Source organism: Ailuropoda melanoleuca, chromosome 7, assembly GCF_002007445.2.
Source record: "Ailuropoda melanoleuca isolate Jingjing chromosome 7, ASM200744v2, whole genome shotgun sequence".
Lineage (NCBI taxonomy): Eukaryota > Metazoa > Chordata > Mammalia > Carnivora > Ursidae > Ailuropoda > Ailuropoda melanoleuca.
The window spans coordinates 185,773-201,760 of record NC_048224.1 but is presented as its reverse complement, the minus strand read 5'-3'; the positions used below and the strand labels follow the sequence as shown (position 1 = coordinate 201,760).

General features: G+C 41.3%; 2 protein-coding genes across 5 annotated transcripts in view; both read left to right on the top strand.

Moving 5' to 3' along the window:
* Window positions 1–6,571: 6,571 nt before the first annotated feature.
* RANBP6 (RAN binding protein 6) lies at window positions 6,572–11,188 on the top strand. Of its 2 annotated transcripts, XM_011217596.3 has the most exons (2): window positions 6,572–6,724; window positions 7,840–8,054. In XM_011217596.3, exons 1-2 carry the CDS (start codon window positions 6,589–6,591, stop codon window positions 7,908–7,910), a joined length of 207 nt encoding a protein of 68 aa, XP_011215898.1. In that variant the 5' UTR covers window positions 6,572–6,588; the 3' UTR covers window positions 7,911–8,054. The 2 variants fall into 2 exon arrangements, with proteins under 2 accessions (XP_011215898.1, XP_002930784.1); XM_002930738.4 differs by having other exon boundaries at window positions 6,572–11,188.
* Window positions 11,189–13,363: 2,175 nt separating this feature from the next.
* Window positions 13,364–15,988, top strand: part of KIAA2026 (KIAA2026 ortholog) — a 142,454-nt gene continuing 139,829 nt past the window's right edge. For all 3 annotated transcript variants that reach the window (XM_034663832.1, XM_034663831.1, XM_034663830.1), the window contains exon 1: window positions 13,364–14,661. In XM_034663832.1, coding sequence (XP_034519723.1) covers window positions 14,072–14,661 — 590 coding nt within the window. In that variant the 5' untranslated portion in view covers window positions 13,364–14,071. The remainder of the gene's footprint in view (window positions 14,662–15,988) is intronic.

Below are 15,988 nucleotides of genomic sequence, written 5' to 3'. Positions count from 1 at the left end.
ATCCATTCCCCATCAACAGTGTAAGAGGTTTCCCATTCCTCCACTATTTGTATCTACATGGATGGAACTGGAGGGGATTATGCTAAGTGAAATAATTCAAGCAGAGAAAGACAATTCTCAAATGGTTTCACTCATATGTGGAACAGAAGGAATAGCATGGAGGACCACAGGGGAAGGGAGGGAAAACTGAATGGGAAGAAATCAGAGAGGGACACAAACCATGAGAGACTTAGGTCTCAGAGAAACAAACTGAGAGTTACAGAGGGAGAGGCATAGGGAGATGGGGTAACCACGTGATGGGCACGTGTGGTGATGAGCACTGCGTGTTACACACAACTAATGAATTGCTGAACACTACATCAAAAACTAATGATGTACTCTATGTTGGCTATTTGAAAATAATAATAAAAAAATAAAAAAGAAATAAAAGACTGACAATCCCAAGTGCTGCCAATGATGTAAGCAACTGGCACTTTCATACGTTGCTATTTGAATGCAAAATAGTACAACTACTTGAAGAGCAGTTGACAGTTTTTTTAAAACCTACATTTACCATTAAACCAAACCATTCCAGTCTTAGTATTTGTCAAGGGAAATGAAAATGTATTTTCACAAAAAAATCCTTGCTCTCATATGTTCAGAGGAGCTATATTCATAAAAGCCTAAAAGTAGGAAAAACCCAAATGTCTCTCAGTTGATGAATGCACAAATTGTGTTAGATTCATATGATGGAATAAAAAGGAACAAACATGTAACAGAATGGATGAATGTCAGAAGCATTGTGATTAAAGAAAGCAAGCAGCCAGACACAGAAAGCCACAGGCTAAATCATTCCATTTATCCGAAATTCTGGAAGAGACAAAGCCATAGCAACAGAAATCAGATCAGTAGTGACTTGGAGCCAGGAGTGGGGAAAAGAGGTGTTTTATTGAGGCACCCAAGGAAACTTTTTGGGGTATCAAAAATGTTCTATATATAATTGTGTTCATGGTTTCTGGACTGTAATCTAATAATACAATTATAATTGGTGAATTTTATTGCATATAAACTGTATTTCAATAACCTGATTTAAAATAATGCTCCATAGGTGGTGCAGTATACTTCCTATTGCATCACTTAATGCCTGGTATATAAATCAAGGTCCAGTTGGGAAAACAAATCACACTAAGTAATTCAAGAGGAAATTTTATTTAAGGGATTGGTTACGCAGGTGTGGGAGATTTGAAAGAGTAAATAAACAGCACCGAGGTGATCAAAAGATGATAGCTGAAGGAATTGTTAACATCCCTAACGCTGAAGGAACAAAATGGAACTGGTAGCTTTAAGCTCAGAGGAGCTTAAACCTCCCAGAACTATGGATGAAACCTCTGAGGAAGGGGTGCCCCATACTACTGGTAGTATCTCTGCAGAAATGAGAGAGCTTAGATTTTTTGAGTGCTGCACGAGGGAGGAAATGGCTGCCACGAGGAGGAGGAAGGGCCACTCTGGGACAATCCAGACAAGAAAAGGAAAAACAGGAAGGATTGATCCCTTTTTCTGTCCTTTTTTTAATCCTCCAAATCTCTAATGGCTCCTCCTGGTGAAATCATCAGGGGCTCAACTATGGAAAGAGAATTTTTTTTTCAGAGCCTAACCTCAGGATCAAAGAACAAATTATAGGAAGTATGAATGTGGAGCTGAGAGACAACAGGTAAATGACAATTCTGGTTTATTCCACGTTTAATAATATTCAGATTAATCAGTAATTTCAGGTGGTTTCAGCTTAATCCCTCTATTATTAAATTCCCAATCAATGTTTCGTTTAATGGTTTTAACATCCATTGCCTATTACTACCTAGATTCATGATTTCATTTGGGGTTACAACACAGAAATTCTCTGATTTTAGCATTCTTTGCGCACTCATTAGCTGGAACTCTGTAAAGAAGAATGTACTCTCATAAACTACTTGGTTATCCTAAAATATAGTTTGTACAGGAAAGACAGGAAAAATCTTGATTATTTACCTTTATCAATTTCCTGGTTGGTGACCTATCAACCTCCAAAAATGATCAATGAGTTAGTGGCTTTTGTTAGATTAGAAACTCATCACTTTTGTTTATATACTTAATGTTTTTAAATCCATTATAGGCATTATTCTTTTTGACATTCGGATTGTCCCATCTTAGGCCAGTGGGAGACTTCCTGGTATTTTTTTGTTTCTTGTATTTTTATTCTGGATTATTCTTGTAAAAATGTCAAATATGTCCAATTTAATTCTGTCCCCCTCATTTGACTCTAAATCTCTCCTATCTTGAAAGAAATTTGCAACTTATTTTTCACTTTTCCCACTTAGTAAGCTGCTAATAAACACTTGAATTGTCTGGTTTTGAACTACCTTATGGAAACAACATTAAATGGCCTCTCAACCGTGAAAGCAATTTTAAAAGCCAATTTTAATCATAAAATTTAATAAAGTTTTTCAACTCTAACCAAATCTACAAGTCCAGTCTTGAAATTTTGGCTATTAGGTGTGTTTCTGGGGCAGGGGTGGGGGGAGGAAATAACTGCAAAAAGTAAATAGAAGAGAATTATACAATATAGAGAGGAAGTACTTTAAGATTTTAAGTCAGTGTATATTTTTCTAAAATAAAAGATCATAAATAATTTTCCTAAAATGGATTCAGTTTGACTCCTGTTGAATGATGACTGTCACTCTAGCATGTGGGAGGAACTAGAGAACTAAATATAGATTCTGGGACTCTTTAGGGAAGACTCCTTTTCCTCTAGAAACAGTTAGCCGACTTTTGCTCCACATTAACACTTCTATTTCTCCACATACAGGTAAATAAATAGATAAATTGCAGTATTCCAGCCAGATGTCAGGACTGACACTTGGGAAAATCTTCTAAGCTTCTCCTTCTCCTCTGAGCGCCACTGACACTTTTTCTTAAAACCTCTCAAATCTTTGCCCTTTTTTTTTTTATCTCCCTCCATTTTTGTTATAGTTTAGACTTTCAGCTTAACTGAACTATGTTATTGGCCTCCTATTTGCCTCCAATCTTCACACTATTATCAAAGTAATGTTTTTGTAAATTGATTATATCACAGTCCTTGATTAAAATCCTTTTTTCTTTTCTTTTCCTTTTTTTTTTTTTAAAGATTTTTTATTTATTTATTAGACAGAGATAGAGACAGCCAGCGAGAGAGGGAACACAAGCAGGGGGAGTGGGAGAGGAAGAAGCAGGCTCATAGCTGAGGAGCCTGACATGGGGCTCGATCCCATAACGCCGGGATCACGCCCTGAGCTGAAGGCAGACGCTTAACCGCTGTGCCACCCAGGCGCCCCCCTTGATTAAAATCCTTAAACAGCTCATCGCCTTTAGAAAAAAAGATCCTCAATTCTTAACATGGAATGTAAGACCATGATATGGCCTTTATTTAACTTTCTGTCTTCCTCCTTCCTGACTCCTGTGGCATCTCAGACCCCCTCAAGTCCTGTCCCCAGTGCTCCAGCAATTCTGAAATACTGGCAGAACACTTACCACACTAGGCTCTAATGTCTCTCTACCCTTGAATAAAGCTCTTCCCTCTATTTAGAACAAGCTTCTTCTCCCTTTTTCAAATAGTTAATGAAGATTCATCCTTCAAAACTCAGCCCTGGGGCACGTGGGTGGCTCAGTTGGTTAAGTGTCTGCCTTTGGCTTGGATCATGATCCTGGGATTGAGTCCCACATTGGGCTCTCTGCTCATCAGGGAGCCTGCTTCTTACTCTCCCTCTGCCTGTCACTCCCCTCGCTGGTGCTATCTGTCAAATAAATAAATAAAAATCTTTATAAAAAACCTCAACCCTGATATCACCTCCTCTGGGAAGCCTTACTTAATCTCCCTCACAGCCAGAATAGATTAGCTGCCTTCACAACCCCATGTGGTTCCATGGCAGACTTACCATCACCACAGTGGTAACTATACTATGTGACATTTATTGTCTCCCATGAGCACCCTCACGTATTTAATCTTTATCCTCAGCACCCAACACCATGCTTGAGTATACCTTCAATGAATGTTTGCTGAGAGAATGAATGAATAATTGCATAATCTTAACCCTGCATCTCCTGAACATTTTTTCCAAGTGGTTGTACCAATTTACTTATACTACTGCCAAAAATATAATTGAGCTCCCTGTTGCTCCACATCCTCACCAACCATTGCTATTGTCAAACTTTTAAATTTAAAACGTTGTAGGTCTGTGGTGGCATCTTATTGTAGTTTTTAATAAGTCTTTAATATACAGATAGATACAGTGTTAAGAGAAGCCTCTTCTCCTTCCCCCAACCCTCATATAATTATTAACATTTTCTGAGATAGCAAATGCAATGCCCTGCAGTTAAACTTATTTAAGAAACAGTAGGAAAACGAGTGATCTGGAGCAATATGCAAAACTGTAGTCAAGATCTTGGAATCAGAACCAGAACTGATCTAATCAATGTTTCTCAAATTTTTGTATTTATTTGAAAAACCAGTGTGTTTGTTAAAATTGAATGTTCTCGGGTTGCATTTCCCAGAAATCCTAAGTCAGTAGTTTAGACCTTTGGGCCCTAATACCTATATTTAAAAATAAGTATCTCAAGTGATTCTGATGGAGTTGGTTTTAAGTCCACAGTATGAGAAACTATTTAGAGAGTAGTGCTTCTTCCTGAAAGAGTATAGTATTGCATATTAAAATGTAATTTATGAGACTGTTTTGTCTATCATCACGTTAATCCTAAAGCTGGATTTTCTGTCTTTGTAAAGGGTATACGCAATAACATTTTACGAAATTCAAATTTAAGCCCACTTGGAGGAGTTTAAGACAGATCAGAAGACCTCTGATCATGTTGCAAAACCAAGAGTAATTATGGGGAAGTGGTATGGTGAAAGATTGCTGGTGTTGCTTTCAGAAGAAGTGGATTCGAGACTCAGCTGTGACATCTGAGGCAGATCCCTTAACCTCCCTGCATTTCCACTTACCTAAAATTAGTATTATACCCAGCCCACCAACTTTGCAAACCTGATTAAGGTTCAAAATGACAGAGTGGCAAAGTGCTAACACAAAAGTAAGATTTAATCATTGTTAGAGGAATGATCATTGTTTTTGATTGACACACCTGCTTGAATTTAAAGAAATAATATTTAGCTTCAGGGACATTTGTTTCTTGGAAAAATCTCAGCATCTTCCTACTAAAAGGAAAACTGTAAAAGCATTTTACAGTTTAGGCAACATGCAAAGAAAATCTTGAGTGACATGATCAAGGATACAAAATTAATTACAAATAAGACTAGGATTCAAGTCTTCTGATTACTAGCCCAGGTCACTTTCCACTATACTTTACTCAGTTGTCTTTCTCGTTCTTCTTTATAGTCCACAGATGAGGTGATTCTGACACAGCAGAGTTTGAGCACTACTGTTCTTACTGCATTTGATGTGGTAGTGGGATGACAATCAGTATCTTTACCTTTTATTGCACTTATTTGATAAAGAGATTTATTGAGGTATTATTATTCACATACCATACAATTCACCAATCTCAATTGTACAATGACAGCACAGTGGTTTGTAGTATAATCACAGAGTTGTGAAACCATCACCACAATTAATTTTAGGACATTTCATCACCCCAAAAGAAACCCACTATCTGACAGGAGTCATTTTACATTCTCTCCTTCTCACTGCCTCTGGCAACCGCTAATCTACTTTCTGTATAGATTTGTCTTTTCAAGACCCCTACTATAAATCCTGCCATTTGTAATGATGTGGATGGAGCTAGACGGTATAAATGCTAAGCAATCTTAAATCAGTCAGAGAAAGACAAATACCATACGATTTCGCTTATTTGTGGAATTTAAGAGACAAAACAGATGAACACGGGGGGGGGCAAAAAGAGAGAGAGGTAAACCACTAAAAGACTTTAGCATACAGAACAAAAGGAGGGTTGATGGAGGGAGGTGGACAGGGAATGGGCTAGATGCGTGAGGGGTATTAAGAGGGGCACTTGTTCTGATGAGAACTGAGTGTTGTATCTAAATGATGAATCACTAAATTCTACTCCTGAAACTAATATTACACTGTTAACTAACTAGAATTTAAATAATAAAAACTTGAAAAAAAATAAAATGAAATTGCTAGGAAAAAAAAAAGACCTTTACTATAAACGGAATCATGCAATATGTGGCCTTTTGTGGCTGGCTTCTTTCACCTGGCGGGTTTGCAAGACGTGATTGAAATTATCAGGGTAACAATAGTTTAGAAATAAAGGGGGGAAATCACCAATACTCCCATTCTAATACATTCAATATCATAATTTTCTTTCTTTCTTTTTCTTTCTCGGCAGGTGTTTTTTTTTTTTTTTTTTCTGATTGGAAAACAAATGAAGGATAGCCCTCACTCCCACCCTAACCTACCTACCCCCAGACACCCAGCTGCCCACCTCCCAAGGCGCAGGCAGCCAAATCACCGCGCGGGCGGAGGATAAGCTGTCCCGCCCATCCCCGCTGGCGCTTCGCTTACGTCACTGCGTCTGGCAGCAGACCCCCTCCCTCCTTCCCGGTCGCGATTTCTTTGACATAGCGCGATGGCGGCGGCCGGGTCTGCAGGGGTACCGGCCGCCGTGTCGGGAAAGCAAGAGTTTTACCAGCTTCTGAAGAACCTGATCAATCCAAGCTGTATGGTGCGGAGACAGGCAGAGGAAATCTATGAAAATATCCCAGGTCTGTGTAAGACTACATTCCTCTTAGATGCTGTCAGGAATAGAAGAGCAGGTTATGAGGTGAGACAAATGGCTGCCGCACTGCTACGACGGCTTTTGTCCTCTGGGTTTGAGGAAGTCTATCCAAATCTGCCTTCTGATGTTCAGAGGGACGTCAAGATTGAACTGATACTGGCTGTTAAGTTAGAAACACATGCTAGCATGAGGAAAAAACTTTGTGATATTTTTGCAGTGCTGGCCAGGAATCTGATAGATGAGGATGGCACTAACCACTGGCCCGAAGGTTTGAAGTTCCTTATTGATTCAATCTACTCTAAAAATGTAGTTTTATGGGAAGTCGCACTTCATGTTTTCTGGCACTTTCCTGGGATTTTTGGGAACCAAGAGCGGCATGATTTGGATATCATCAAACGGTTGTTGGACCAGTGCATTCAAGATCAAGAGCATCCAGCAATCAGGACATTGTCTGCTAGAGCTGCAGCTGCATTTGTACTTGCTAATGAGAATAATATTGCTCTTTTCAAAGACTTTGCAGACTTGCTTCCTGGAATCTTACAGGCTGTGAATGACTCATGTTACCAGGATGATGATTCAGTGCTAGAATCCCTTGTTGAGATTGCAGATACTGTACCTAAATACCTGGGTCCTTATTTAGAAGATACTCTGCAGTTGAGTCTGAAGTTATGTGGAGACTCTAGACTTAGTAATCTGCAGCGCCAGCTGGCCCTTGAAATAATAGTGACCTTGTCTGAAACTGCAACCCCAATGTTGAAAAAACATACAAATATAATTGCACAGGCAGTTCCTCATATATTAGCAATGATGGTTGATCTACAAGATGATGAGGACTGGGTAAATGCTGATGAAATGGAAGAAGATGATTTTGACAGCAATGCAGTTGCTGCTGAGAGTGCACTAGACAGGCTGGCTTGTGGGCTCGGTGGAAAACTTGTTTTACCAATGACTAAGGAGCACATCATGCAGATGCTTCAGAGCCCTGACTGGAAATATCGACATGCTGGATTAATGGCCTTATCTGCCATTGGAGAAGGATGCCATCAGCAAATGGAATCAATTCTAGATGAAACAGTTAACTCTGTTTTGCTTTTTCTTCAGGATCCTCACCCAAGAGTGAGGGCTGCAGCCTGTACTACACTTGGACAGATGGCTACAGATTTTGCACCTAACTTCCAAAAGAAATTCCATGAAACAGTGATTGCAGCTCTGTTGCGTACCATGGAAAATCAAGGTAATCAGCGTGTGCAATCACATGCAGCTTCAGCACTTATTATTTTTATTGAAGACTGCCCCAAAGCATTGCTAGTTCTATATTTGGATAGTATGGTGAGAAATCTACATTCCATCTTGGTGATTAAACTTCAAGAGTTGATTCGAAATGGAACTAAATTGGCCTTGGAACAGCTTGTGACAACCATTGCCTCAGTTGCAGATACAATAGAAGAAAAATTTCTTCCATATTATGATATATTTATGCCATCACTAAAGCACATTGTTGAACTTGCTGTTCAAAAGGAGCTCAAGCTTCTGAAAGGAAAAACTATTGAATGCATTAGCCATGTCGGTCTTGCTGTTGGGAAGGAAAAATTTATGCAAGATTCATCAAATGTTATGCAGCTGTTGTTGAAGACACAATCAGACTTAAGTAATATGGAAGATGATGACCCTCAGACATCTTACATGGTTTCAGCATGGGCTAGAATGTGTAAAATTCTTGGAAATGATTTTCAACAATACCTTCCACTAGTTATTGAGCCTCTTATTAAGACTGCTTCAGCTAAACCTGATGTTGCGCTCTTAGACACACAAGATGTGGAAAATATGAGTGATGATGATGGATGGCAATTTGTAAATCTTGGAGACCAGCAAAGTTTTGGAATTAAAACTTCAGGACTTGAAGCAAAAGCAACTGCTTGCCAGATGTTGGTTTACTATGCTAAGGAGTTAAGGGAAGGATTTGTGGAATATACAGAACAAGTTGTAAAGCTTATGGTTCCTTTATTGAAATTTTATTTCCATGACAATGTTCGAGTGGCAGCAGCAGAGTCAATGCCTTTTCTCCTGGAATGTGCAAGAATTCATGGCCCAGAGTATCTTGCACAGATGTGGCAATTCATATGTGATCCCTTAATCAAGGCTATTGGGACTGAACCTGATACAGATGTACTCTCAGAAATAATGAATTCTTTTGCAAAGTCCATTGAAGTAATGGGAGATGGGTGCCTTAATGATGAACACTTGGAAGAACTAGGAGAAATATTGAAAGCAAAACTTGAGGGGCACTTTAAAAACCAAGAATTGAGACAGGTTAAAAGACAGGAAGAAAACTATGACCAACAGGTTGAAATGTCTCTCCAAGATGAGGATGAATGTGATGTTTATATTCTGACCAAAGTATCAGATATTTTGCACTCATTATTTAGTACTTATAAGGAAAAGATTTTACCGTGGTTTGAACAGCTGCTTCCATTAATTGTAAATCTGATTTGTTCAAGTAGGCCATGGCCAGACAGGCAGTGGGGATTGTGCATTTTTGATGATATTATAGAGCACTGCAGTCCAACCTCCTTTAAATACGTAGAATATTTTCGGTGGCCAATGCTACTAAATATGCGAGACAATAACCCTGAAGTCAGGCAAGCTGCCGCTTATGGCCTGGGTGTTATGGCACAGTTTGGTGGAGATGATTATCGTTCTTTATGTTCAGAAGCTGTTCCACTGCTGGTAAAAGTTATTAAGTGTGCAAATTCCAAAACAAAAAAAAATGTCATTGCTACAGAGAACTGTATCTCAGCAGTTGGGAAGATTTTGAGGTTTAAGCCTAACTGTGTAAATGTAGATGAAGTTCTTCCACACTGGTTATCATGGCTTCCACTGCATGAGGATAAAGAGGAAGCTATTCAGACTTTGAGTTTTCTCTGTGACTTAATCGAAAGTAACCATCCAGTTGTACTTGGTCCAAATAATTCCAATCTTCCCCAAATAATCAGTATAATTGCAGAAGGAAAAATTAATGAGACTGTTAACTATGGAGATCCTTGTGCCAAACGCCTAGCTAATGTTGTGCGTCAGGTACAGACTTCTGAAGAATTATGGTTGGAATGCATATCCCAACTTGATGATGTGCAGCAGGAAGCTTTACAGGGGTTGCTAAATTTTGCTTGATGCACTTTAATGTCACTTGAATATCTTTCACCATAAAAGTAATTCCAAATAACTATTGTGAGTGTATTCCATTATAATTGAGAGAACTGTTCTTTCCCTGGGAAACAGTTAATATTCTTTCCCTGTATGTTTTTCCAGGATTAGTCAGTGTTCTAGCCTTGTGTTCACATTGCATATTTTATCTCGTAGACAGAACTTGGTGATAATTGTGCTTCCATTGTCTTAGAATGTTTGTCACCTTTTCCCTTAGTTGCTGTGAAGTATATAAATTGTTGCTACTTGTCTGAATTATTGATGCTGGGCAAACAATATACTTGTGTCAAGATGTCATGCTGCCTATTATAAGATGCTGAGAGCTGACAAAGGTAACTTCCAGGACAAAATACTTTGGAATTGTGGATGAAAAATAGTGGTAAGCTTATTCCTCTCTGGTAATACTGCTGGTTTCCATGGCAATGGGAAGATGCTGAAATTGGGAGAGACTTTTGAGATATTGCCATGGATGTGGGGAGTTTTCTCTATATAGCATATGAACTTTTTCATAATGTCCTCCTGGGAACGGGGTGAGGCATATTCATATTCTAGTCCCCAAAGTGTCCAGCTGAGAGTTAAGAAAACTTTAAAATTTTAGCCTGTTTGGTCTCTATTTTTCAAGTTATTCAGGACTCTTAAGAACTGTGGTTACTGAATAGGCTGTCCTGGTACATGTAATATTGGTAGCATGTAACCCTATTACTCAGTGTTTGACAAATAGTAATCAATATTTGTGGGAGTCTATTAATATTATGTGTTTGAACAGAATATTGCATTGTGTATGTATGCCATTTCCTCCCTGCAAAGCAGCCCAACAAGAAAAGTCCTGGTTCAAAAGGGGGCTTAGGTAGATTTCTATTTCGAAGAAGTTCTTAATAGAGTCTATAATAGCACTGAAGAGTATTCTATTGTGAAAATGTAAGGGAAGCAGAGTTAATATTATCTTTAAACATGAAAAAAAAACAGCTTTGAGATCAATCATTTAGCAGTAGATGTGCATTTTAAGAAAACAGTTCTATAAATCTAGAGTTAATTTTATTAATTGGAATGTTGATCTTTAATGTCAGGCTTTTTGTAGGGTAGAAAAAAGCTTTCTAACCAGCAAATCATTGATCCAAAATTTAAGAACAAATATATCTATCACGATTTCCTGGGGTTATTGTGAGTACTGTGTATGTAAAGTATTTAGCAAATATTTAAGACCAAGTAAGTGCTTAATAAATGGTACCTGTTAGTGCTGTTGTTTGTACCTCTACTGTGTTTTTTTATGGTTTAGAATTCCTTTTACATTAGAATTTCCCTGATTCACTCCCTGCCAGTTCAGAAGAACAGGCCATCTAGGCTGTTGTGGACAGATATGAAGTTGAGATTTTAGATATGGAATTCCTGTCCATTACCTGCAATGATTTATTATTAATAAGGGAAAAAAGGAAAGGACATTAAGTATGGTATAGTCACAATTTTATTTAAGATAAATAAAAACATACATGAATAAATAGAAAAATCCTACCACAAAATATTAATAGAAGTTTTCTCTGGGTGGTGGGATTAAATGGCAATTTTTCTTCTCACTAAACTATATTTTCTAATTTACCTACAACCAACATATTTCTTGTATACTAGTTTTGGGGTTTTTTTTTTTTTTTAAGTTTAAGGACCTAATTCTACTTTTGTAATAGCTAAGATCACAGTCATCTTGGCCTCTCCATGACCTATAGCTGATCTTCCTTCAACTCATTTATCTTAATTATTATCCCTTCAGAAGCCCTTGATCAAATTTCTAGCAATTCCCTACACTCTTGTGCATGAGGAACTGGAAATTCTGCCAGATGACTTAGAATTAGGCACCACAGAGAATTTTGAAGTATGACAGACCTAGATTTGAATTTTGGCAAACTTTTCTTAACCTAAGCATCAGTTTCTACATCTGTAAAATAGGCATAATACCTAAGATTATTGTGAGAATTAAAGGAGATAATATAAAGTGTTTGGTGGCACAGGGTTCAATAAATGCAATCCATATTATCAGAGATTCAAGAAATAGGGTTGGTGGCTAAAGATGAAGAGGGGATACTTGCTGGGGGAGGGTGGGTCCAGGAAATGAGGGATGTCCAGTCAGACACATTTTTCCTTGCCAGTTGCTGAAATCAGATTGGTTCCTGGCTTTGTTCCTGTGAGCTGAGGTACATCTAAGGGCTCTGAGGAGAAAGAGAATGCTGTAAATGCCTAACAAATTACAAATGTCTGATGAGAGAAGACCTTGAAAACTGGATAATGGGTGTGTGTTTGGGAGTGTCAATACTCATGTGTTCCCATTTAACTATTTTACCTAATATTAGTATTTAACTTACGGCCCCCCCCAAGCTTTGAAGTTTTGATTTTTATCAGTGCTTTAAAGGTTCACAATAACCAAGAATTAAATAAATATCCTGACCATTTGGTTAGATGGCTTGTACTTTTAAAATGCTTGATTTCTAGGACGGTAATTGCAGGTTCCAAGCTAGAACATTCTGTGTTAAGTAGAAAGATATGTTCATCTTATAGAACATGGGAAAATAATAATACCTGCTTTATGGAACCATTAGCTCCTTTCTCCCCACTTATTTTAACCAATACCTAAATTAAAGTGAACGAGTCCTCTTTTCAGACATTCTGTAAACACTAATTTTTAAATGTGTAGTGACATTTTACGGCTAACGACGTGACTAATGCTTTACAGCTTAGACTTGAACTATTTAAAGATTGTTTTTAATCCTAAGGATTTTAAATAAGGTTCCATTCCCTTTATTTACTCTTAGCAGATCTCAAGAACCGAGGTGGAAATATGTTAATTTTAACGCAGGAGATTACTTAAAATAGGAATTGATCTTAAGAACTGGGGGCCGGAGTTTTAGAAATTTGAATTCTACACATTATCTTTTTCTTTTGCATGTGAACATATGTTTCAGTTGGTTGAGTCCTTGAACCTTTCTAAACGTTTCAAAATTCTAGTTTTATATTAAAAATCCAGCAGTCATAAAGGGGAAGGTGGGTGCAGAGAATATAAAATTTGTAACAGGATAGGACCTACATTTTGTGCCTTCTCACTATTCATTCATTTGCCATTAACGAGGGTTATCTAGCAAGCTCCTTCAGAATTAATCTTAGTTTTTAGGGCTAATTAGGATCTCGCGCAAGAAAGAACCTCTTGCAGCAGACGCTTTCAAACGCCCGTCGGCCTCTCTGGCGCTGGGGAGTACAGCTGCGCAGGCGCTTTGCTTCCCTCTCCGCTCCCCCTTAACAGTCGTCTTCAATCTGATGACATCATTGAGCCGCGCAGCCTACCAGGCCTCGGGGCCCGCAGCTGACCCAAGGTCTGTGCTGTTGTGAAGCTGGGCGGGACGCAAAGGGGGTGGGTGGGGCTGTCCTACTACGCATGCGCACAGTGGATGGCGACCGTGTCTTTCTTTGCCTCTTTCCACAGCTCGCCCCAGAGCTGAGGGGTAGCTTGAGTGCCCACCCCCTTCTCTCCCTGCCCCTCCCCTTCCTCTCCCCGCCCCCGGCCCAGCGGGACTTCTAACTGACAGTTGTCGCCGGCCCTGTCCGCGCGCCGCCTCCTCCTGCCCCGGTATCCCGCAGGTAGAGAGGGCCGGGAGCGGGTGTTAGGGAGAGGAGGAGCCCCAGCCGCCGCAGCCCACTGCTGCGGCCCCCTCTGGGGCGGCAGGAGAAGAATCCCCACTTCCTCTTCGCCCCCTCCCAGCACCCCCACAGCCGGCCCGGAGGGGGTGGGGCGCCGAGGCCGCGGCAACCAGGCTCGGCCTGGCCCGCGAAGAGCAAGCCGGCGGGCGGGCGGGGCGCGGAGGGGTGAGGCAAAGGAGGGCCTGGCGCGCGCCGCCGCCGGGGGGAGGGGAGAGGAGGGCACCTAGGCTCTCCTCTTCTCTCCCCCCTCCCTCGCGCGCCATGTGACCCCGCCCCGCCGGCTGCGAACTAGAGACCCCCGCGCGTAGCGAGCCAAGCGGGCGGCTGAGAGTGCAGCCCGATGCGGCTGGTGCTGCGCGGCACGGCCGAGCCCTGAAGAAGCGGCCCGCGCTCACGCGTCCCCCGGTGCCTCGAGCTGCCGCTCCGCACGGCCCAGCGTGATCCTGCCGGGGCAATGAGCGTGCCCGAGACGCCGGGGGAGATGGAGCCGGCCGGGGAGGAGGAGAGGCAGCCACCGGCGCCCGAGGAAGAGGACGACGACGAGATGGCAGCGGCGGTCCCGGCCTCAGGGCCAGCACAAGGGAGGAGTTCCTCCTCGCGGGAGGATGAGGACGACCAGGAGGAGGAGGAAGAGGAGATGGTCGTCGGGGGCGGTGGCTGCAAGGAGCAGGAGTTGACCTATGAGCTGCAGCAGGGCTACCGCATCCTGGGCGAGTTCCTGCAGGAGAAGCACCGGGGCCTCACCGCCCCCTTCATGCAGCCCTTGGGGGGCGTTGCCACCGGGGAGGATGAGGTGGCCGAGGGGCCGCGCAGCGGGGGCCGGGGCGGTCGCACTCTCCCGCAACAGCTCGGGCAGGGCATGTGTCTGTTGAAGATGGAGGAGAAGTTCGCCAGCGGCCAGTATGGGGGCATTACCGAGTTTGTGGCGGACTTCAGGTTGATGCTGGAGACTTGCTACCGCTTGCATGGGGTGGACCATTGGGTCTCCAAACAGGGCCAGAAGCTGGAGATGATGCTGGAGCAAAAGTTGGCGCTTCTCTCTCGGTAAGTGAACCCCGTCCCTGGTGGGACTGATGGAGTGACACAAACAGCCTCGCACGTGTCCGAGGATGGGTTGGGCCAGGGTCGGGGGGCGTAGCGGTACAGGTGCTGAGCTGGTGTTGGAGAACCCGGGGAGGAGGAGGAGCAGCCCTGAGTGGGGGGCTCGTAAGGGTGTGGTGGATGTGGGAACCCATATGTAAAGCTGAAAGGGAGCCGAGTCCTGAGCGCGGAAGAACAGGTAAAGTCAGTAGATACAAAGTAAAATGATGCCCCTGGGAAGAATTACGGGGATAGGGTAGAGGAAAAGTTTTAGTGGGACAGAAGATGGACCACAACTTTTAGACAGTTTTAACGTGACATTAAAAAAGTTTTTAGGATGAAATATCGTTAGAAAACTGTGTTTTGCTCATGTAAAAAGGTGGCAGTTCCAAACCAAAAAATGTATCGTTTCACTGCCCATGTCGGCCATCGTAAATTTATGGATTGTTTTTAAATGATTAATAATTACTCTGGGGTGTTCCTGATCTTTTCTCTCGGCTTCATGAGCAGACTGAATTTTTGCGATAATAGTGGATGCATCAACACAATTTTTAATGCGTTTAGACATTTGTATTTACTAGAAATCATAGTTCAGGTGGCACTGTGCATATTCAGAGTCAGTTATTTTTCTTTAGTGAGAGGAAGTAATGTAACACAAGAGGTACTAAAATAAACGTATTTATAATCATATATTTGATGGAAGCCAAATTAATTTCTCAAGTGAAGCTCTTTAGGAATAGAAAAATAATTGAATGTTGGAAATGGTAGTTGAAGTGGAATACTAGCTTGGTTTTTTAAGAGCTGAGTGAACTTGAACAAGTCACTTTACCTTTTTGGCTTCAGTTTCCTCATCTGTAAGATGGGGATAATATTAATACCTGATGGTGTTCCTGTAGGGTTAAATGAGTTAATAAATGTAAAGTCACAAATCAAAACCACACTGAGATACCACCTTACGCCAGTTAGAATGGCAAAGATAGACAAGGCAAGAAACAACAATTGTTGGAGAGGATGTGGAGAAAGGGGATCCCTCCTACATTGTTGGTGGGAATGCAAGTTGGTACAGCCACTCTGGAAAACAGTGTGGAGGTCCCTTAAAAAGTTAAAAATTGAACTACCCTATGACCCAGCCATTGCACTACTGGGTGTTTACCCCAAAGATACAGACGTAGTAAAGAGAAGGGCCATATGCACCCCAATGTNGTGTGTACCCCAAAGAAACAGACGTAGTGAAGAGAAGGGCCATATGCACCCTAATGTTCATAGCAGCATTGTCCACAATAGCTAAATC